Consider the following 23,604-nt stretch of genomic DNA (forward strand, 5'->3'; position numbering starts at 1 on the left):
TTCAACACTAGTGCATGATCTGGTTCCCCCAACGATACACCACCGAACTTAGATGTTGGGGTCAACCCTCGATATGGACAAAGGTTCAACACTAGTGCGCGATCTAATTTCTCCCAAAGGTACACCACTGAACTCGAAAATTGATGCCCAACGACCATTATTATTTTAAAGGATCAATCTGTTCATAGTTTGGCGATAAAAAAGACACCCGAAATACTCCACGCACGAGCTATAAGTTCAAAGATTAGGACACATTCACTAACAACCGAACTCTAAACTATAATGTAAACTCGAATTCAAAATTACAATACATGATCAATGCATGATCTCATAGGAATAATAAAACGCATGAACTGATAAAATTTCCTCTAAAAGACAGAGGCCCAGTTCGGGCAATAAACTTGCATATATTCAAAATCAAAGTAAGTACATAAGCCCAGATCAGGCAGACAACATTAGCAAAAGAAAAATTATTACAAAAATGTCAGACTCGGGGTCGGGGAAGGGTCTAGTCTAGGTCGATGTGGTCACTCACCCCTCCATTGTCGGGGGTTCCAGCATCGTCATCATCATCGTCCCCATCACCCTCGGAGGAGGATAGCTCGAGGTCCTTAGTGAGCTCGTTCACCATCTTTAACTCCTCCATTATAGGCTTCAAATCCTCGGGGAGCTTCGTCCTAAGGAATGACCGAGCTAGCCGCAACCCATAGTAGCACGAGCCAGACCCGTACTGACCTAGGAGAGTCTTGAACTCATCAAACTTCTTGAAGTCATCGATGGCCTGAGCTCGGGTTTCAGCTCGAACCTTCGCAAGCTCCGCCTCAAAAAGAGCTCCGCGAGTGAATAAGCTCGAGCTTCGCCTCCTCTGCTTTGCCCCTTGCAAACTCGACCTCGTCCTCTATCTTCTTGAGGTCCACCTTGGCCGTCTCCAGTGCCTTTTCAAGCTCCTTGACCCTCTTGAACGCAACCTCGCTTTTGACTTCGAGCTCGACTATGCGATCTGAAGAATTCAAACCCTTGAGCCCAAGACCCCGAGCGACGCTTAGTGTCTGCAAAAACATGTATAAAGCCCGACGTTAGTACAAATTACGAAATCGATCAGGGCTACACGAGCATTCATATTAAAAACCTACCTTCAGTGTAAAGAGCTCTAGAATCCAAACTCCTTCGTTTATATCGACCTCCTTCTCATATTTATCAACTATGCCCTGAATGAGAGCATAGTCGGCGTACTCCTCAAGCGACTTCGTGGGCATATGGTCGTCATCATCAGCTAAGAGGTCCGACCCATAACAAGGGGTTCGAGCTCTGACTTGTTGTTGAGGGGTTGGCTGCTTCGGAGGGGTCGGGTTTTGTGAGCTCTGCCCCAAATCCACCATGGTTGGACGGGCGGCCTCCCGTGCCCACTTCTTCCCCTTGGACAAAGTCGTTGTCGAGGCTTTTGACTTCGGGCCCTTGGCCTTTTTATGAACGTTGTCCAAAAGAGCCGATGGATCGAAAGACATCTCGAATTCTACAAGCAAAAATGTCAAAGGCATTAGCTCGAACTATAGGTCGATGATTATCCATGAAATATCAAATAATGCATAAAAAGAAAGATCGTACCCTCGAGGCCTTTCACGTTAGCAAGGTCGAGGGTGTCATCTTCAAGCAAGAAATCGATCTTGTTTGCAAAGGGGTCGAGGTTCACTAACCTCAGCCTATCTCACTCTAAAACCTCAAAATAGGCCTGACCTTCGTTAAACCTATCTTTATCAGGGATTTCCCACCTCGGGCTAAAGGGATGATCGAGGTCTTGAGATTTCACAAAAAAGAAACGCTCCTTCCAACCTCTAAGTAAGCTCGGGGTATCAGGAGTTCTAAACCCCCCTCCCTTTGTTGATAAATAAACAAAGCAGTTATACCCCGAGAAAAATTTCATATCAAACACCATTCGAAGTAGGTTGACCCTAGGCTCAACCTCGAGGCATCTACATAGTATGAAGAAATACACTAATAACCTCCAACCGTTTAGGGCTAGTTGACCCGGACACAGATCGTATGAGCTCAGAAAATGAATGAAAATCGGTGAAGAGGCCACCTAAGCCTGGCCTTAAAAGCATCCCTAAAAAAGGTCATCTCCCCTTCTAGAGCTCCTAACACGGTCTCAGTTGGCCCTGGGGTTCTAATATCGCAAATTGGCATGACCCCGAACTCTCTAGCTATTTTAATAATTACATGTTCTTTGAACTTGGTCGGTTCCTTGGGGTAGGTCAGGACGTCGCTATGGGAGTTAACGGGGATGGCCATGGGTATAATGGATGTATTTACATCTTCAGGCTTATCATTATGGTTCGAGTCCCTATGAGCCTGACTACTGTCACTACTACTTGACCCTGTGCTATCACTACTTGACATTATGCTATAATCAAATAAAACAACTTAAGGGCTCGAACTCTTACCTCTGTGGATAGTCGCTCACAATCCCTACTAATCCCCGACCTCGAGCCCGATTTATTGGGAGTTGAGAGTTAAAAGTGAAAAAATGAGAGTGAAAATTGGGATATTTATAGGGGACTGAGGAATACCAACGGTCATGCAATCTCAACCCTTGGACCAAGACACGTGGCGAGAATCTAAGGTCGTGCTCTGACATTACAAGTGGTGGCCATCTGAGGTCGTTCTCTGACATCCCATCCAACACTTGACACGTAGAGAAACATCTGGACGTTCATGCCTCTACATCTTCGCTCGTAGACCAGAATGAAACGGCATCTACGACCTCGATGCACGGGGGCTAGTGATGATTCCAGATCTCGTTAGTCTCGAACTCGACCACTTGACCCTGATCACACCCTACAACCCCGACCTATGCATCCTCTAAAAACACCAAAGCAAGCTCGAGCATTTAAGGTCGGGGTGTGTGTGTGTCGACTCGTCAACCTTCATATGTGACCTATGGAAGCACTAATCCTACCTTGAACACAATCCCTACCTTGATAGACTCCTTCTTTGACTCAAACAGTGATTGGAATACTTGAGGTGAAACACCTACTCCTTTTCCTATGAGGAGAAGGATTGTGGCAGAATCAATCCTCATAGGACTCCACCACTGGCACCTATAAATACACAATCTGTGCACATTCCAAAGGTACGTTCTTCATTATTATCCTCAGTTTATAGCCTCACGCATTAAATTCCCTATCTGACTTAAGCATCGAAGGGGCGACGAGCACACACCTCGTTGCCTTTGTTTCAGGTACTGGAAGGCGCAGTTCGTGTTCCATCCCAGTAATCAAGCTCGAGATCTTCAGGTGATATTTTTTGGTAGCATCAATAAGTAATAATTATAAATGTGAAGTTGAAATCGACTTCAACTTGATTCGCAATTGTATACAAAATGACGGAAAAACACTATTTAAAAAACTAAAAAGAAAAGTTGAAAATGTTTACAGAGACTAACATGTTATTCTTCTATGAGTTAAACCCAAGCAGCGATTCCCAATTTACTTAGCTCATATTTGGTTTTAGCTAAAAATTAATGAGATATGTAGTTGAAAATTTTATAAAAGTAGTGAGTCCATGAATTAATTGTTCACTTTAACTTTTTTTTTTTATTATCGTTATTTTTAACTAGACCAAACAATGGCTTAGCCTTTTCATTCATCCAAACAGTGTTTTATCGAATTAAATTAATTATCAATTTTAACTGACATGATAATAGTAACAAGGTGTGATGGGGCTAGAGCGGCCTTCCCTATCTTTCTCCCCACGAAATTTTCTAAAGGTGGAGGTTAAATTTTAATATCTACATTACCACCAAGTTTTAAATTATTATTTTTTAAATATGATATAAATTTAAGAAACATAAAAATAAATCAAAAATAATATTTTAGGCCCGATTATGGCCTATTAAATGTTCTACATTCTCAATCGATTCTCAAATGAAATGGGATGTTTTGCTATCACTAGTCGGAATGGGTCCATAGACCAACATTATTGAAATAATGATATCTTTCAAAGTTTTTATAAGCTTGTAAAAAAAATATATATATAAAATAAAATAAAATAAAATTTGTCCATCATGTCAAGATAGTAGCTTGTAAGCTAGAAACGGCCTAGTCTGTTGTATTCAAATTACTTTTTTTGTTATTTTAAAAATTGGGTCCAAATTTGATGGTTAGAGAGAAAAGTAGATTTCACTTATGAGTGAAAAAGTCAAAATGATGGTTGAAATAGTGAAATAACGGTCAAAAATTTGATTTTTTAGGTGAAAAATTGATACGGAACGAATGCTGTAATCTCAAACCAAAATAAGCTTAACACTTCTTGACAAACAAAGAAAAAAGAAGAAAAATTAGTTGGCCACTTGAATGTCAACTCATATAAAGGTTGGGGGTGCTTTAGTGCCGTTGCCCTTTTCCCGAATGATATCTAAAACCCCTTGTTTTTGGGATGGACCTCACATGGGCTTCTGAGCCCACAGGGATTATTCAATTATATGGGTCATCCATTGGATCCAGCCCACCACAAAAGAATCTTCAAGGGTAACATATGAACAACAGCAAATGTACAATTGTGTACAGTTCTTAGTACAACTGCACTAGCACAAATTATTTAATTCAACTGTTAGCCAGATAAAGTCATTGCTTGCAATGTACTAAATTATTGTTGGTCAAATTTAGATCATTTCAAAAAATCTCTTCATTATTGGGAAGAATGATGAGTGGTGGTGCATGAATAAATCTCCCTGTCCGGGCAGACGCCCCTCCAATAGGGGGACACCACTGTTTTTATCCCAGCCCCCAATTAGTTGGATGCATTTAAGAATTTGTATATGGGTAAAAAACATTGTGGGTCCCCTAACTTGGAGTGATAACGTTCTTTTATGTTCAACTTTAAATGAATCGATGATTATCTAGTTGTATAATCACATTTTCTAAATATATTTCAAGAGCATGACTTCCGCTAGTGTTATTGCGAATTTACACTGTTGTCCAATTAATACAGCAAAAGAATGTCAAGATGAGTCATAGAGGAAGATTTGCCTAAAATATGGTAGAAGACATTAGGAATCAAATATTGCGACTAGATGGGAATAAAATTTAATTTTAACAAGTATATTTAGAAGGAATAAAAGTCAAGTGACTAAAAAGAATTTTTGCTCGAAGTTAAATCGGCTCTACTGTTCTTTTACCCATAAACAAGAAAAGGATCGAGACGAAGCTAAAAATAATACTATACTCAAGTGATTGATCCTGATCGTCTTTAGTCCATGTTTAGATTTGATTGCTGGTACATGAAATATGAACTCGATCATGTTGACGAAGACAAATTTTGCAACATTATTTAAATATACTGATGAAATATGTCAAAAGTATATTTTAATGACTAATTTGAACTTTAAAAGTATTCGTGAAATTAACTCCCGTGTTTATCAACATTGGAAGTAAGTTTTAGGGTAAACAATGCAATTCGAAAATTTCATTACTAAACGCGAGGTTTTTTCTTTTAAGAATTGTATTTTATTTTGAAGATCTTAATGTTACAATATGAAACAATTAGTCGATGTCAAGGTTTAATGGGTCAAGTCAAATCCAGCGTATACTACTAACAAAATGGCCAATTATTATATAACGAAATTTAACTTTCATAACCAAATTGGTCAAAAGATTACTTTAAGAACCAATTTGAAATTCTAGCTGAACTTCAATGACAATAGGCAATATGGGACATTTTGGGATGAAGCAACGAGGATAAACGAAGTTCAAGAACTGAAAATCGGAATTAGATATGCAAAAAAGGGCCCAAATATTCTCATTAATTATGCGAAGATCACTACATGAATTTACAGAAGATGACCTCTCAATTCCAGAATCTACGATTAAGCGAAAGAGAAAGCGGGTAACGAAAAATTACATAATAAAGTTATTGGGATCTGAAACTCTCTTCTTCTAGTTCTTGTACGGCGGCCTGTAATTGATCCGGCTGACCGGCGACGTAGTCCAACAATCCTTCGCCAGCTTTCTCGTCGGAGGTCGATGCCGGCGGCGGAGAAATCCGTCCAAAAACTAAAACAGCAACGAGAAAGAGCGCCGTCGAGACAAGAAGAGGCCAAAAGTACTTAATAACATCGAGAAATCTAGGAGCAATATAGAGGATAAAAAGGATGGATGTGCATAAAGAAATGGCGGAAAGGATATGGAATTTGAATTTGAGAAGCTTTTCTAGGATTTCCATGGCAGATTTAGGAGGCCTTGGGGAGAAATCGTTATTGGTTTTTGTAAAAGGAGAAAGGGTTGGGGTGGGGGTGAGGGTGAGAGAGGTGATGACTCTGTTCAGAGATTCTCTGCCGGAAGACGAAGACCTTTGTCTCGAAGACAGTAAAAAGTTTAGAGTCAATCTGTTTGTTTCACTTTATTTTGCGGGATTCTGATTCCCAAATTACCCTTTAGATTTTACTTATGTATGAACACAATAAAAAGTTTTTACCGGTTTAATTATTTAGGGAGTGTTCAGTATTGATTATGAAAATTGATTTTTTAATCGTTAAAGAGAAAAATTAATTCCACATGTGAGTGAAGAAATAAAAAATGACGATTGAAAAAGTGAAATAACGACAAAAAAATTAATTTTTTGAAATGAAAAATTGCTACCAAACAGGAGCTTGTCGTGATTATTAAGAATCAATCTATTTATTCTCTATAAGCTTTGTAATTAACTTTAAATTTATGAAATTGATTGAAATATTTTGAATTTTCAAAATTTGAAAATCTTTTCGAAAGTAGAGGATGAATTTATAATTTCTTGATGATTGTGATCACTATTTTTATTTGATACAATACATTTTAATTGCGATTAAACTTTTCAATAATTATAACAATTATTATCTTGACTTTTTGTAGAATTATTATTTTCAGCATTCTATTAATTAATACATCTCTTTCTTGATATGATTTATATTAAAATATTTTATTTTAATATTTTGACATGAGGGAAAATTATTTTTTCGTACTTTTTATTAATTTATTTATAAAAATGTGATGAAAAATAAATTGTTTTACACGATTTCAAAAAAAATTTTAACATAAAAATGCTATCAAATATAAAATGTGTTAACTTAAGATAAGAATAAAATGAGAAAAGGGTAATTGGCGCAAAACGTCCCTACCTTTCATTTCTATTGTGGAAAACGTACATACCTTTCACTTTTTGACTTTTTGCCCATATTTCCACATTTCTTGACGTTGAACGTCATTTTCACTAATTTTGGATAATTTTACCTTCTATTCAAATAAAACAAAAGGCAAAGAAAGGAAACAACAAATAATTAATCGCAACAATAGCCCCCAATTTTTAAAAAATGACAAATGACATCCAATTTCTGTTCCTTCTTTTTCAAGTGTGTGAAGAACACCATTTGACTCCAAAATTTGGCAGACGAGTGCCGTAATTTCTAAAATTGAACAATTACCTAGTATTTTCTTGGCCTGAATTTGAGTTTCCCCAGGTTGATTCATATGTTGAGACACGTCAAACTCACAAATTGATGGAGAATTATCCTCTTAGCACGGTCGCACATTCAATGAGGTCAAATCCAAAATTGTTGCATTTGGTTGATGAATTGAAGCAATTAAATCCATATCCAACGTCGTTTGACCTTCAATTGCATGTTAATTGATTTATATGCGTGTTCACTATTTCTGGACGAACAGTCATTTCAACACCAAACTGGGGAAGACTCATATTCTCGGTAGATGAGCCATTATGAGTAGTATCCTGTGGAGGTGGTGGTCAGCGATCATGGGTCCCACCACCGTCGCCGGAAAATGGTTTTGTCGGTCGTGAGTTCTCTGACTCGAAAATCGGTTGTAGATCTCAATTTTTCTAGGTTGTTTGTTATAATTGGAATATGTATGGATGCATCTTGGTGAGCTTAAGCAGCCTATGGGTTGTATGGAACATGGGCATCCATGGATTTGATCGAATTTACAATAATACTGTGCGTGAAAGGCAATTTTTTGGCAAATTTTGGCCCTATTTTGCTGGAATTTGCGTGGGGATGTTAGGGTTGATGAGGAGATGGTGGTGGCGTTAAAATTCGGTGGCCTTGGTGTCAAAAATTCGGTTCCATGATTGTTGGCACCTATGTTGAAAATTTTGTATATATTTGTAACTGATTTGTAATTTTTTAAAAATTGGGGGCTGTGGTTGCAATTAGTTATTTGTTATTTCCTTTCTTTTCTTTTTGTTTTATTTGAATGGAGGGTCAAATTGTCCAAAATTGGTGAAAATAACGTTCAACGCCGAGAATAGTGAAAATAAGGGCAAAAATGTCAAGAAATGAAAAATATAGACGTTTTCCACAATAGACATTAAAGGTAGTGACATGTTGTGTCAATTACCCAAATGAAATATCCTTAAGAATATAATGGATAAAGATTGAGAATCTTAAATGTAATTAAAATATGGTGAAAAAATAAAAAGTGTACTGTGAAATTGTATTCACCTGAGTGTCGACTATGGGAAATACGTGAAAATGGCCTAAATAAAAATGTTACTTTTCCATTTTGGCCTTTGACCAATTCAACTAATAGAAAGTACCTAAAATACCCTAATATATTTAATACAAATCACTACAATATAAAAATCTTTCATTCTAATCCTTAAAATTAATCATTACTTGAATTTAGATAGATTTATTGCTTACACATATTTATTTGATTTATTTAATTTTTGTTCGCTCGAAGTAGCACCCCTTAAAATTGGTATCAGAGCCAGAACATATTCAAAATAAATTAAAAATAATGACATTAATAATAATCAAAGAGTTACCTAAAGAAATAAAAGAACAAATATTAGAAAAATTAATAATAGGATCAATAAAAGATATATATATATATATATATGAAGATGAAGAATTTAATTTATATTATAAAGAGAAGTATGAGTGTAAATAATAATACAGATTTAAAATTGAATAGATTATTTGCCAATATTAATAAGATATAAGAAAAAAATACAATATATAATATTAATATTACATGAAATAAAAATAGCTAATAAAAATAAAATGTGAAAAATTAATATTACAAAGTCAATTCTTTAAGATAGTAAAAGAAGAATTAGTAAATACAGATCTAGGTAAAGAAAGTTTTGGAAAAATAATAGATGAAAAAAAAAGAGATAAAATATGTAAATTAACTTATATATTATAAAGATGATTAGAAAAATTTAATATGTCAATAAGTGAATATATGAAAGAATTAAAATTATTAATAAAAATGTTAATAAGTGATGTTCAAGATTTAATAAATGAAGTAAAAGAAACAAGAAATGATATAAATATATTAAAAATTGAAATTAGTGAATTAAAAGAAAATAAATAAAAAATTTATAGAGAAATAAATGACACGAGTAGGAAAGAAACGTATTGAAAAAGAAAGTATAGTGATAAAAATAGGAAGTATGGATGATGAATTTAGAAAAAAACATATTACCTCAAATATTAGAAGAAAAAAAATTCAGAGAAAAAATATTAGGAAAATTAAAAATAGAAGAAAAATAAGAAAATAAAGATGAATGATGAATTAGATTTACTGATAGAAAACTTTAATCAATTAAGTTTAGATGATATAAGTGAATAATGAATTTTAATAAATGCTGGATAATGACTTAATTTAATAGGAACCTCTAAACAAGAATTACAAGAGTCGGATGAAACTTATGCATCTTCTATATGCAATAAATCATATAGACAATTTTATGATAAAATAAAAGACAGACAACCACTTAAAAGAAATAAATATAGAGATATGTTTGAATAAAATGATAATTATGATAAACATATTAATCATGGAGGAACAAAATTAGATTTAAATTGTAAAATAGATAGTAAAAAAGCCTTATTAACTTAGGCGGATTCAATGATATTATTCTTTTTATATAACAAAGATAACACATGGAAAAATACTGAAAGAATAATATTTTTTTAATAACATCTTTTGAAGGAGATGATAGAAATTTGTGAGAATGAATAAGTAATGATAAAAAAATATTAATTAAAAAAAGTACAAACAGAAATAATAAAATCAAATAAACAAGGTATAGAAAAATTAGTAGAATATATTACAGATAAATTTTATGAGAAAATTGGATAAGAAATGCTGAAGAATAATCAATAAGAGAAAAAGATAATGACATAATTAAATTAATAAATTTAACAATATGTGATATGTGTAAAATTAAAGAATATACTTGTGAATTCAAAAATTATTATTATATTCAATTTTATATTAACAAGTATACCAAGACATGTATTATATTAAGCTACCAGGCTCGCGAGGAATATAAAAAAAAATATAAAAATAAAAAGTTTAGAAAATTTAAAAATTTTAAATAAAAATATATAAAACCTAGAATAAGATATTATAAAAGAAAAAATAACGCATATGGTCAACAAAAAAATAAAAATTATAAGTAAAATAAAAACCAATGTAAATGTTTGAATCGTGGAAAATATGTCATATAAGCCCTGATTGTGATAAAAAGAAAGTAAAAATATTACAATAGGAATATTTGGAAATAAAAGATGAATTAAGTGAAATATCAGATATTGAACAATATTATAATAAAAAAGTATCTATGAGTGAAACGGAGGATAGTGAATCAAGATTTGAATAAAGAAATAGAGAAAATAGAAAATAATAATATAAATATACAAGAATATGAAGGAATGAAAGGTTATGGAGTAAAAGTCACTATTGATAATAACAAATTTAGGAAAATGTAAAAATTATCTATAGATTTAAAAACAGGAAAATGGGAAGTTTTAGATTGAATTTGGAAAAGATAAATGATATCAATAAATGAATATCATAAAATTGAGAAAACTATAGATATAAAAACAACTTATAGAAAACATAAATTAAATCTTTTAATAAAAAATACAGTTGAAGAACTATTAACAAAGATTAAGAAAAAAAGGTGAAAAAATCTAATATGTTTATTTAGCAGGAATACAAATAATGTTTAAATCGTTATTTAGAGAATGGATAAACTAACCCTTAATTATAACCTTACACAATGGAAGTATAATAAATCTAAAAGATAGTAATTTATGAACAATAGAAAGAAATTTGACATTTCAAAAAATAATGTTTACATGCTACCCAAAATATTGTGTCTCATTTAAAAATAAAAGCTTTAATGAAATTTTAGGATTACATTTTAAACTACATAGAGATGATATCATGCAACCAGGATATCAAATTATGACTATAGAATATAGAGTTTCATACACATTTACCAATACTAATTATGAAAATATTTATTCCAATAAACCATATATTGAAGTACATAAAGAGTGTAAGGATATTACCAAAATAATAGAACCAAATAGATAGATTAGTTTAATTCCAGAAGAATATGAATTTAATATAATAAGAAATAAACCTGAAATAATAGAATCAAATGAAAAAGAATACTCTACTAATATAACATTTAAAGATGAAAAATTGATTAAAAGATCAAATAATCTTAGAGTAACTAATAGAAACCAGGCAGAAGAATTTAGTAATATAAGAGAAATAAAACTTTACAGAAATGCTGGAAATATGAAAATAGAAGGAGAATATTTTAATGGAAGAGAATATACGGAACAAACATACTAATCGATACAGTAGCAAGTGAATATTATATAGTTTCAATCAGAAATAAATGTTTAATAACTCATAAAACTGAATCATACAGATATATAAATTTGGATGGATAAGTGCATATTACAGATTTAGAAGTTAAAGTACCAATAAAAATAGGAGGAATAAACCTTTTAGTACCATGTACTTTTAGGACGAGTTTTCTGAATGGTTAAAAGATTATAGTATAAAAAGAGAAGGATTATATATAGTTCGTAATGGACAAACTAGAAGTCTTGTACAAATTTTTATAGAAATAAAATTCCAATACCTTGATATCAATATGAGTTTCTAAATCTTTATTTCCATAGATTCTTGAAGGATCTAATAGAAAGTTTATTTATTTATTTTTTATTTTAGTAAAAAAAGAGTTTTTTCTTTAATCAAAGTCTAGAAATGTATTCTCTAGAAATGATAAAGTGAGAGCAAGAAGTTGAAATAATAAAGATTCTGTAAAGGCAAGATGTCGTTGAACGAAGCAGTTTACATATTTACAGCTCGAAGGTCACTCAGTTCTAAGAATAAAGATCAATATCAGAACTAAGGTAAGATTATTAATCTTTGCTAAAATTAGAAGAATTATTTTAGTAAGGATAATATAGACTTTTTTATGAATAAATTAAAAAGGAGTAGAATCCGGCCAAATAGAAAAATCTTCCATTGGCTATTGCATCTACGGGACCCGTTTTACTAAACCCGGTTCCGAAATTGGCAGGATATCGGGTCAGCCCGTCGCAAACTCCATTCGGGTTCTAGAGTCTAGACCCGTCGTCTTAGCAATCAGCTCAGAAGCCCGGTTTACAGAGCCGAGCCGGTCCCTGAGGCACATCGATGGCGCCTGTGAGAGCCGCCGGCACTGTTGTCGTCGCGCTATCTATAGGCGCCATACTCTCTTACTTCCTTCGCAGCCGCTCAAAATCTTCTTCTACAAAGACTTCGAATCGTCGAAGTTCTAGAAATGGACTCATTGCGGCCATTGGCAATACCCCTCTTATTAGAATCAATAGCCTCTCCGATGCCACTGGCTGTGAAGTAATCCCCAATCTCTCTCTCTTTCTCTATATATATATATATATATATATATATATATATATATATGTATGCATATAATTTTTTGTGGATTAATTTTCTTTTGATGTGTTGCCTCACGAATTTATTTGTTTTTTGACAGATTCTTGGGAAGGCGGAGTTTTTAAACCCGGGAGGAAGTGTAAAAGATAGGGTTGCTGTGAAAATAATTGAAGAGGTGGATTAACTCTGTTTATTTACTTCTACTGCTTCCAAAGTTATGACCTTTGTGCTCGAAAAGTAATTAGAGAATGGCTCTGAATGTCTATTAATATGTTGAAGCAACTAGCAATTCTGTGTACTCGATTGGCTTTTAGTTGCTAATTTTAAGATTCATTCTGAAAATTTGGTTTTTGATTTCTGTGTGCTCGATCATCCCAGAGGAAATTCGGTATTTTCAAAGCCATCTTAGCTAATTGTAGATTATCTAGAGTTTCGATTCACTACTGGCATTTTTAATACTTCCTTCCGTTTTCGCCATCTTTTCATGATTTTTATAATCATAATCACCTCTCATGCAGGCCTTGCAATCGGGATCTCTAGCTCCGGGCGGTGTTGTTACTGAGGGAAGTGCTGGAAGCACAGCTATCAGTCTTGCAACAGTAGCGCCAGCTTATGGATGCAAATGCCATGTTGTTATTCCAGATGATGTTGCTATTGAGAAGGTATGATTGGTTATGCTTTATTCAAGAATTAGGCCTTTTTTTTTTCTTGGTCTGTTATTCACTTCCTCCGCCTTCTCTAGTTAGAATTCCATGTGTAAGACATCTTCCTATTTTCATTTGCTCACATACATAGTATGTAAGAATGTTCTCGTAAATTTAGTGCATTTGGCGCTTTGTATTAGATTAGACATTGATATCTTTTATCTAATTCAGCGTTTGGATAAATTGATCAGAGTAATGCAGTGAAGTTCTGATATCTTAGTTTCACAGTGGCTTTTTAACCCTCTTTCTCACTTTTCAGTCCCAAATACTGGAAGCTCTTGGTGCTATGGTTGAAAGAGTTAAACCGGTTTCAATCACACATAGAGACCACTATGTCAATGTTGCACGGAGAAGAGCACTGGAAGCAAATGAAATAGCATCAAAGCGCCAAAATAATACCAAAGATGGCAATCAAATTAATGGCTACACATCGGAAAAGGAAACTCAAAGTATCTTGTATGAACACAAGGGTGGTTTTTTTGCTGATCAATTTGAGAACCTCGCAAATTTTAGGGCTCATTATGAAGGTACCGGACCTGAGATCTGGGAACAGGTAGGAGGCAACTTAGATGCATTTGTAGCAGCTGCTGGCACGGGTGGTACATTGTCTGGCATTTCTAGGTTTCTGAAGGTTGATTTTTTATATTTTTTGTTAAATTTTTAATTCTCTTCCTACGGCTGAAATTTCCATTTCTGTTTCTGATGAAGATAGTGATATAACCTGTTGTCTCCATTCAACAGGAAAAGAACTCAAGTATCAAGTGCTTTCTCATTGACCCTCCTGGTTCTGGTTTGTTCAACAAGGTAACCAGAGGAGTCATGTACACGAGAGAGGAGGCTGAAGGACACAGGTTGAAGAACCCATTTGATACCATAACAGAAGGAATTGGGATCAACAGATTGACTAAAAATTTTAAGTTGGCAGAACTTGATGGGGCTTTCCGAGGCACAGATATAGAAGCTGTTGAAATGTCTAGGTCAGTCTTGTGCATTTTATTTGCGTACCCATCGTAGCTCAACATTCTGCACAAATTATAGGGCTATTCCTCTTGAACTATCTTATGGTTCTTGTCTATTATTTTATGTTGTTAATAGAGGGATGCGTTTATTTATTTAATTGAATATAGTTTTAAACACATCCCTTCACATACAAGATGGCAAGGCTTGAATCTACGACCTTTGCTTGCTCTTTAATGATACCGTGTTGAACTACCTCGTCCTAGAGCTTGAGCTGTTAGAAAAAAACCAAACTTGTTTGTGCTGAATTATGTCTTCAACAGTTGGTTAGTGAGGACTGTCAAAGGTAACGGGAGAAGCAGTAGTTTGTGTGATGTTCAGTTTTCCTCTTTTTTTGTGTGTGTGTCTGTGTGTGTTCTTTTAAGTTTGATGTTCCTTGTGGAGATTATGTCACCCTGTGAAAGCGAATTTATCATCGCTCAAATCTACGGATGCTTTGATTGGTAAAACTTATGATTTTCTTGTCACTCATGAGAATACCTATATAACAACCAAAATGAACGCTAGAAGGCAAATACATTGTGCAATGGGCATAGTTATGAAACTGTAAAACCTGATGTTGCTAATGTTGTCCATCAGGTATTTATTGAAGAATGATGGCCTTTTTCTCGGGAGTTCTTCAGCCATGAACTGTGTTGGAGCTGTCAGAGTGGCACAAGCACTGGGCCCTGGTCACACTATAGTTACAATTCTATGCGACAGTGGGATGAGGCACCTTACTAAGTTCTACAATGCTCAGTATTTGTCTCGATATCGCTTGACACCTTCAGCTACCAGATTAGAGTTTCTTGGTCTCGACTGAATTTTGATTTACGATAAGTTTCTTCCCCCAATTTTGACACCAAGTAGTTTCTTATTCATAAAGGTATTTCGATATTTTGTATGAGATTTAGGGGCTGTTTTTTTTTGTCATTTTCAAGCCGTTTTCCGTTTTCGATTTTTCAAAACGGTGAAAACGCGTTCCTTCCCATTTTCGAAAATGAATTTTGGAAAAAACAATAAATAAGTAAAAAAAAAAATTGTACACAAAACTCAAAACGTCTAAAAAGATGTTTTGAATGTTTTCTAGCAAAAACCCTGTATATTAAAAACACGGGAAACGCTCATTTTAGACGTCTCTCTCATTTTCGTTTCTCTCATTTCCACATATCCCAGAATCCCTGTGTCTCTTTCTCCTCCTACACCTTTCCTTTCCCCTAACTGCATCTCTCTCTTTCGACTACCATGGGGCTGCATCTTGACTCTCTACACCGTGCATGAGTACGTCTGTTGTCAGTGGTCTGCCGTGCGTGGTGCATCTGTGGTGCTGTTTGTGGTGTACTGTCTTCAAAGGTATGTAACATTGTCATTTGATTTTAATTGTTTTCTTCCAGTGTTAGTGCTTTATTTCGGTTTCATGAATTTTGATTTAGAGATTCCGCATTCATGTAATGTTTTTTGATTTAGGGATGCAGGGCTTTCCGATTGACTTAAATCACAGAAACTCTCAGCTTTTTTATTCTTGAATTCTTACTTGTTTCTTGAAACCCATGTAGTTTGTTCTTCAATTTGCTCCTCCTTCATTCAAATTTTTCTTCACATTTCAAATTTCTGCTTTTTCCCCTCAATTTTCTATTCTTAATCAGAAAATTGAAGCCTCTTTTCTTTGTTCTCTCTCTGTGATCGCTCTAATTCGGTTTCCCCTCTATGTTTTGTGTCCGATTGCAAGAATATTGTCTTTGTATTATCTAGACTGAAAGTACAATTTCCTATGCACAATGTATAATATAAGTTCATAGTTGATTTATTTTTAAGGAATTTTTTTTTCCTGTGAGTTTGCAAGTAATTCATGTGCTAAGAAATGCAAATATTTGCTAGTGATATCTTCAGAGGATGAGCTTTTGCTAATGGTTCGTGGCAGGAAATCTAAGGATCCCTTAAATCTTTAGCTCTTTTGCCAAATGTTGTGTCATTGAATGTGTTAGTTCTCTCTGCAATGGCATTATTGTTGCCATTCTGTTACTCGATGTCTTTCAGTTGATGATTTTTTTACGTTATCCCCATTTGGTTAAGTTAGACTTCTGCTTTGTTGTAAATTGTAAAAGACAAACATCTGACTCTTCAGGGCTGATTCTTGCAACATTCTCTGGGAAGTATTTGTGAATTAAGTGAGATAATTAGTTAGTTTTCCTTAGGTGAATAATATTATTTCAAGGGACACTCACCAGATTATGAGCTTATGGAGTTCTCCTGAAATGAAGGACTTATCTCATGGTAGGGATGTAAACGAGCCGAGTCGAGCTGGCTCGCGAGTCGTAATTTTGGACTCGGGCTCGGCTCGAGTAAATCGTAACGGGCTTTTTTTGGGCCTGAGCCGAGCCGAGTCATAGCTCGGCCAAAAAAATAAGGCTCGGCTCGAGCTTTTGGCTCGGGCTTTTTACGAGCCGGGCCGGCTCGGTTTTTTAATTTTTTTTTTGTTTTTCCAATTTTTAATGACATCTTTTTCATATGCTAATTGTTGTGGTGCAAATTGTTGAATGACATTTTTTTGAAAGAATTTAAAAATTGCATCATTTATTATTTATACAAATTACAAATTAGATAAAAGTACAACTTTCAAAATTATGTAATTTATACGAATAACAAAATAAATAAAAGTTACAAATTACAACCCTCATTCTTTTTCCAGGTTTGGGACCGGCTACAATCAACGTAGGCGGAGTTAAAATTGTACACGAATAAAATATTTCGTGTACAATTTTCTTGAATCAAATAAATTTAAAAAATACATTTCTTAAAGAAAAATAATTAATTTAAAAACTTACAACATCCTATGTTTGGATATGCTGCAACTCTTCAGCCATTATACTATCAACATGTTCTTGAACACGTAATTCTGCACATTCTCAATCCTTCAAACATATCAAAGCCTCCAATATATCTTCTTTTAGTCTTGATCGTTCATCTGATAAAATTCAACCACCTAAACTGAATGCAGCCTCCGATGTTACCGTAGACACCGGAGGTGTTAGTAGATCACGTGCAATTTTTGATATAATTGGATATTGCCTTTCGTTACATCTCCACCAATTTAAAAGACTAAATTCTTGTAATTCGTTTCGGTTGCAACACACTACGAACATCCACGCACATATACCTAGCTAACTCAGAAGGCATTTTAAGATTTGTACCACCAATATCGATTGCTCTAGATGTTGATGAGCTAGAACTAGAACTAAATGAAGGAGCACTTGTATTGCTATCTAAATAATTCCATAAATTTTCGGGATTTGTTGAAATATTTCTTGAAAAAGAACTTTGGGAAGTAGAACTACGCTGACCTTCCTTTTCAGCATAATAATTATACATTTCACATAAAAAAGATTCTATATGCACGTGTGATAATTCTATATTCAAAAATCTGATATCCCTTTTACAGTAGTTTTTGTGCCAGTTAAATTAAGTCGAGAGTCCATTACTGAAGTTAAAAGAAATAAAGAAGACAACTCTTCCCAATATTTACAGAATTTTAACTTTATAGAGCGGACTACATCAGCAAAAAGTGGCAAATTCCTATATTTATGAAATGCTTGTGAAATGTAGAAAAAATGTTGTAAAACAAGAGAAGATGTAGGGTAATAAACACCGCTACATTCCTTTGTAGCATCGAAAAAAGGTTGTAAGAATTTTTTCACGTAAAATGCAATAGTCCATTCCCAATCTTCCAAATCATGTTCGGGTCCGAGTGTATGCCTACCATTATAATATAGTGAAATCACTTTATCGTAATTTTCACACGAATATAACATAAGATATGTAGAGTTCCACCTGTGTGTTACATCAGTGGCAAATGATTTCTCCTGTAATCCACACTCTGCACACAAACTATTAAATGCTTGTTTTCTTGCTGGTGACACAGTAATAAAAAAAATTGTTTGTCTAATTTTATCTAAAGGTGAACTTATATGTTCTAATCCAACTTTTACAATCAAATTAATAATATGACATACGCAACGTTGATGAAAAAATAAATTTCCAAATACGGGGTTAAGATCAGCAATAAATCTTTCAATAACAACTTTGTTCACCGCAGCATTATCAAAAATAAAATTTCGAATCATATCTTGTATACTATATTCCTGTATGATATCTTTTAAAACCATGTATATATTAGTGGCATTATGGGGAAATTCTACACATCTGAATGCAATAATTCTTTTATGTAGAAGCCACAGGTGATCAATATAATGAGCCGTAGCAGCAATATAACATTTTCTATTACAACCAGTCCATAAATCAGAAGTAAACGATATAACACTATTAAAACTTTTTAGACCTTCAATAGTAATTTGTTTTCTTCTGTTATATAATTTTATGCTATCCGAACGAAGAGTATTTCTAGAATAAGAAGAATACCTGGGTTGGAGATATTTCTGCACGAGTCGGGTAAAGTGTATTGAGTCTATCATCGTAAGCGGCATCTCTGCTGCAGCCACGTATGCAGCCATTCCTTCACGAAATCTTTCATGTGAATATACAAAGGTGGAAAGAGTAGAATTAGAACCGCCAAACACTAGTTCGGTCTGTTTCGAGTCGAGATCGGCTGGTTTCGCTTTGCAACTCCTCAATACGTGTCTATTCAAATGCGTTGTGCTCAAACCAGGCTCCCAACTAAGTTCTTTGTCACAATAATTGCAACATGCTTTCCAAATATCTACTTTATTTTGAACACCAATTTTTTTCGTGTCATATGTTGCCAACAGTCCGATGATTTTTTTTTGACCTTTTTGTCTCGAGTACTTGAACTTCTTCCTCTTCAATATCCTCCAAATTAATTGGAACATTTTCACATGCATCGTAGTTAGATGGAGTACTCGAACTACCGTCAAACTGATTAATTTCATCACTTGTAAAATCCATAATAACTAGTATAATAAAAAATACGGAATATTAGACTGTAGAGTGAAAGAAATTTAATATATTAATTGTTATATGAGAAGTGAGAAAGAAGAAATTGAAACTTGAATCTGAATCTATGATATAGAAATAATGCGAATTAAAATCGATAGCAAAGTGATTTAAAATTTCAAAAATCATCTCGTATTTATAGATAAAAAAACTCGCTTTATTTTTCAAATTTGAATTTCAAAAAGATAACAGTGTAAGTGTATCAATACGAAAAAATCGGCAGCTATAAAGCTGTCTAAAGAGACAGCTTTACAGCTGCCTGTGACCTGTTGCCGTGCAGCAGTTAAAATATTTTTAAAAATTTTTTTTTTCTTTAATTTGCTCGGGCCGAGCATTTTTGTCTTTGGCCCGTGACACGAGCCGGCCCGTGGCCACACGGGCTTGCTCGGGCTCGGGCCGGCCTCTTATTTTGAGGCTCGACCTGAGCCTAGGCTCGATCTCTACGAGCCACGAGCCGCCCGAGCCACCGAGCCTTTTTGACACCCCTGTCTCATGGTTTCAGTTTGCTTTATCGTATACCGTGATTCTTTTTATTTCTGTGATTATTCAGAATCAGATAACCTCTACGTAAAAAAATCATCAACATTTTTTTTTTATAACACATTTTTAACATTTATATTTTGCTGTAACTTTTTGTTTGATCATAGAAACAGATATGTTCCAGTGGTACATGGATCATGAAAACATTTATCATGATATGAGTGTGAGTAATTTCGTTTATGCAATTCATCTACACTCTGGCTGCAGTCATTTCTAATTGTCTTGGTCTATTGATAATTTGTGAATTTGCTAAAAAGCATTGTTACGTTAGCATGGAACCTTTCCATTTCCATTTCCTCTAAAAAATGATCAAACGCTCTGCTCCAAATCCCAATCTCTCTCTCTCTCTCTAAAATCCCCATCTGAACATGTCCCTCTAAATCCAAGGTGGGTTTGGGGTTTTCACGAATGGAATACAATGTGGTACTTGAAAAAACTCCTTTGCCTTGATATTCTGCATGGAATATGGCAGACAGAATGGAGCCAGGCATGATTTTACCATTTTATTTGAATAAAGAAAAATCTCTATATTTAATACTTTTAATTTTCTCTAACCCATGGAAGAAAAGAATTATTACACGTTTTTTGGTCTAAAATTTCAATATTTTTAATGCCAATTTTGATGATGTCAAGAAGCAGATGCTATGTCGTCAAATACCCCTAAATGCAGAGTGAATATGGTGAAACAGGGGTGTCAAAAAGGCTCGGTGGCTCGGCTCGTGGCTCGGGCCGAGCCTCAAAATAAGACCGTGTGGCTCGCCAAGCCACACGGGCCGGCTCGTATCACGGGCCAAAAATGCTCGGCCCGAGCAAATTAAAGAAAAAAAAAGAATTAAAAAAAATATTTTAACTACTGCACGGCAGCAGGTCACAGGCAGCTATAGCTGCCTTTTTTTTCGTATTGGTACACTTACACTGTTATCTTTTTGAAATTCAAATTTGAAAAATAATGCTGATTTTTTTATCTATAAATACGAGATGATTTTTGAAATTTTAAATCACTTTGCTATCAATTTTAATTCGCATTATTTCTATATCATAGATTCAGATTCAAATTTCAATTTCTTATTTCTCACTTCTCATATAACAATTAATATATTCAATTTCTTTCACTCTACAGTCTAATATTCCGTATTTTTTATTATACTAGTTATTATGGATTTTACAAGTGATGAAGTTAATCAGTTTGGCGGTAGTTCGAGTACTCTATCTAACTACGATGCATATGAAAATGTTCCAATTAATTTGGAGGATATTGAAGAGGAAGAAGTTCAAGTACTCGAGACAAAAAGGTCAAAAAAAGAATTATCGGACTGTTGGCAACATATGACACGAAAAAAAATTGGTGTTCAAAATGGAGTAGATATTTGGAAAGCATGTTGCAATTATTGTGGCAAAGAACTTAGTTGGAAACTTGGTTCGAGCACAACGCATTTGAATAGACACGTATTGAGGAGTTGCAAAGCGAAACCAACCGATCTCGACTCGAAACAGACCGAACTAGTGTTTGGCGGTTCTAATTCTACTCTTTCCACCTTTGTATATTCACAGGAAAGATTTCGTGAAGGAATGACTGCATACGTGGCTGCAGCAGAGATGCCGCTTACGATGATAGACTCAATTCACTTTACCCGACTCGTGCAGAAATATTTCCAACCCAGGTATTCTTCTTATTCTAGAAATACTCTTCGTTCGGATAGCATAAAATTATATAACAGAAGAAAACAAATTACTATTGAAGGTCTAAAAAGTTTTAATAGTGTTATATCGTTTACTTCTGATTTATGGACTGGTTGTAATAGAAAAAGTTATATTGCTGCTACGGCTCATTATATTGATCACCTGTGGCTTCTACATAAAAGAATTATTGCATTCAGATGTGTAGAATTTCCTCATAATGCCACTAATATATACATGGTTTTAAAAGATATCATACAGGAATATGGTATACAAGATATGGTTCGAAATTTTATTTTTGATAATGCTGCGGTGAACAAAGTTGTTATTGAAAGATTTATTGCTGATCTTAACCCCGTATTTGGAAATTTATTTTTTCGTCAACGTTGCGTATGTCATATTATTAATTTGATTGTAAAAGCTGGATTAGAACATATAAGTTCACTTTAGATAAAATTAGACAAACAATTTTTTTTATTACCGTGTCACCAGCAAGAAAACAATCATTTAATAGTTTGTGTGCAGAGTGTGGATTACAGGAGAAATCATTTGCCACTGATGTAACACACAGGTGGAACTCTACATATCTTATGTTACATTCGTGTGAAAATTACGATAAAGTGATTTCACTATATTATAATGGTAGGCATACACTCGGACCCGAACATAATTTGGAAGATTGGGAATAGACTATTGCATTTTACGTGAAAAAATTCTTACAACCTTTTTTCGATGCTACAAAGGAATGTAGCGATGTTTATTACCCTACATCTTCTCTTGTTTTAAAACATTTTTTCTACATTTCACAAGCATTTCATAAATATAGGAATTTGCCACTTTTTGCTGATGTAGTCCGCTCTATGGAGTTAAAATTTTTTAAATATTGGGAAGAGTTGCCTTCTTTATTTCTTTTAGTTTCAGTAATGGACCCTCGACTTAATTTAACTGGCACAAAAACTACTGTAAAGGGGATATCAGATTTTTGAATATAGAATTATCACACGTGTATATAGAATCTTTTTTATGTGAAATGTATAATTATTATGCTGAAAAGGAAGGTCAGCGTAGTTCTACTTCCCAAAGTTCTTTTTCAAGAAATATTTCAACAAATCCCGAAAATTTATGGAATTATTTAGATAGCAATACAAGTGCTCCTTCATTTAGTTCTAGTTCTAGCTCATCAACATCTAGAGCAATCGATATTGGTGGTACAAATCTTAAAATTCCTTCTGAGTTAGCTAGGTATATGTGCGTAGATGTTCGTAGTGTGTTGCAACCGAAACGAATTATAAGAATTTAGTCTTTTTAATTGGTGGAGATGTAACGAAAGGCAATATCCAATTGTATCAAAAATTGCACGTGATCTACCAACACCTCCGGTGTCTACGGTAGTATCGGAGGCTGCATTCAGTTTAGGTGGTCGAATTTTATCAGATGAACGATCAAGACTAAAAGAAGATATATTGAAGGATTTGATATGTTTGAAGGATTGAGAATGTGCAGAATTACGTGTTCAAGAACATGTTAATAGTATAATGGCCGAAGAGTTGCAGCATATTCAAACATAGGATGTTGTAAGTTTTTAAATTAATTATTTTTCTTTAAGAAATGTATTTTTTAAAATTTATTTGATTCAAGAAAATTGTACACGAAATATTTTATTCGTGTACAATTTTAACTCCGCCTACGTTAATTGTAGCCGGTCCCAAACCCGGAAAAAGGAGGAGAGTTGTAATTTGTAACTTTTATTTATTTTGTTATTCGTATAAATTACATAATTTTGAAAGTTGTACTTTTATTTAATTTGTAATTTGTATAAATAACAAATGATGCAATTTTTAAATTCTTTCAAAAAAATGTCATTCAACAATTTGCACCACAACAATTAGCATGTAAAAAAATGTCATTAAAAATTGGAAAAACAAAAAAAAAATTAAAAAATCGAGCCGGCCCGAGCCGAGCCGGCTCGGGCA

General features: G+C 34.0%; 2 protein-coding genes across 7 annotated transcripts in view; one reads left to right on the top strand and one right to left on the bottom strand.

Annotated features, from left to right (window-relative positions):
• Window positions 1-5,736: 5,736 nt before the first annotated feature.
• Window positions 5,737-6,480, bottom strand: LOC111376865. Its single transcript, XM_022999870.1, has one exon. The coding sequence runs from the start codon at window positions 6,217-6,219 to the stop codon at window positions 5,908-5,910; it is 312 nt and encodes a 103-aa protein (XP_022855638.1). The 5' UTR covers window positions 6,220-6,480; the 3' UTR covers window positions 5,737-5,907.
• A 5,885-nt stretch (window positions 6,481-12,365) lies between these two features.
• The window catches only part of LOC111376850 (cysteine synthase 2), a 12,583-nt gene continuing 1,344 nt past the window's right edge, over window positions 12,366-23,604 (top strand). For 2 of the 6 annotated variants that reach the window (XM_022999847.1, XM_022999845.1), the window contains exons 1-6: window positions 12,366-12,707; window positions 12,847-12,921; window positions 13,265-13,408; window positions 13,710-14,081; window positions 14,192-14,427; window positions 15,047-15,799. In XM_022999847.1, coding sequence (XP_022855615.1) covers window positions 12,507-12,707; window positions 12,847-12,921; window positions 13,265-13,408; window positions 13,710-14,081; window positions 14,192-14,427; window positions 15,047-15,269 — 1,251 coding nt within the window. In that variant the 5' untranslated portion in view covers window positions 12,366-12,506 and the 3' untranslated portion in view covers window positions 15,270-15,799. Of the gene's footprint in view, window positions 12,708-12,846; window positions 12,922-13,264; window positions 13,409-13,709; window positions 14,082-14,191; window positions 14,428-15,046; window positions 15,800-15,913; window positions 16,281-16,324; window positions 16,636-21,505; window positions 21,616-23,604 lie in introns of those variants that run through there. The other 4 variants (XM_022999848.1, XM_022999844.1, XM_022999846.1 and 1 more) reach the window with 4 other exon arrangements.

The sequence above is a fragment of the Olea europaea genome, unplaced genomic scaffold, assembly GCF_002742605.1.
Source record: "Olea europaea var. sylvestris unplaced genomic scaffold, O_europaea_v1 scaffold1569, whole genome shotgun sequence".
Lineage (NCBI taxonomy): Eukaryota > Viridiplantae > Streptophyta > Magnoliopsida > Lamiales > Oleaceae > Olea > Olea europaea.

Bases quoted from the DNA above. Each gene is read 5' to 3' on its own strand.
- LOC111376865 (XM_022999870.1), bottom strand. From the start codon at position 6,219: ATGGAAATCCTAGAAAAGCTTCTCAAATTCAAATTCCATATCCTTTCC.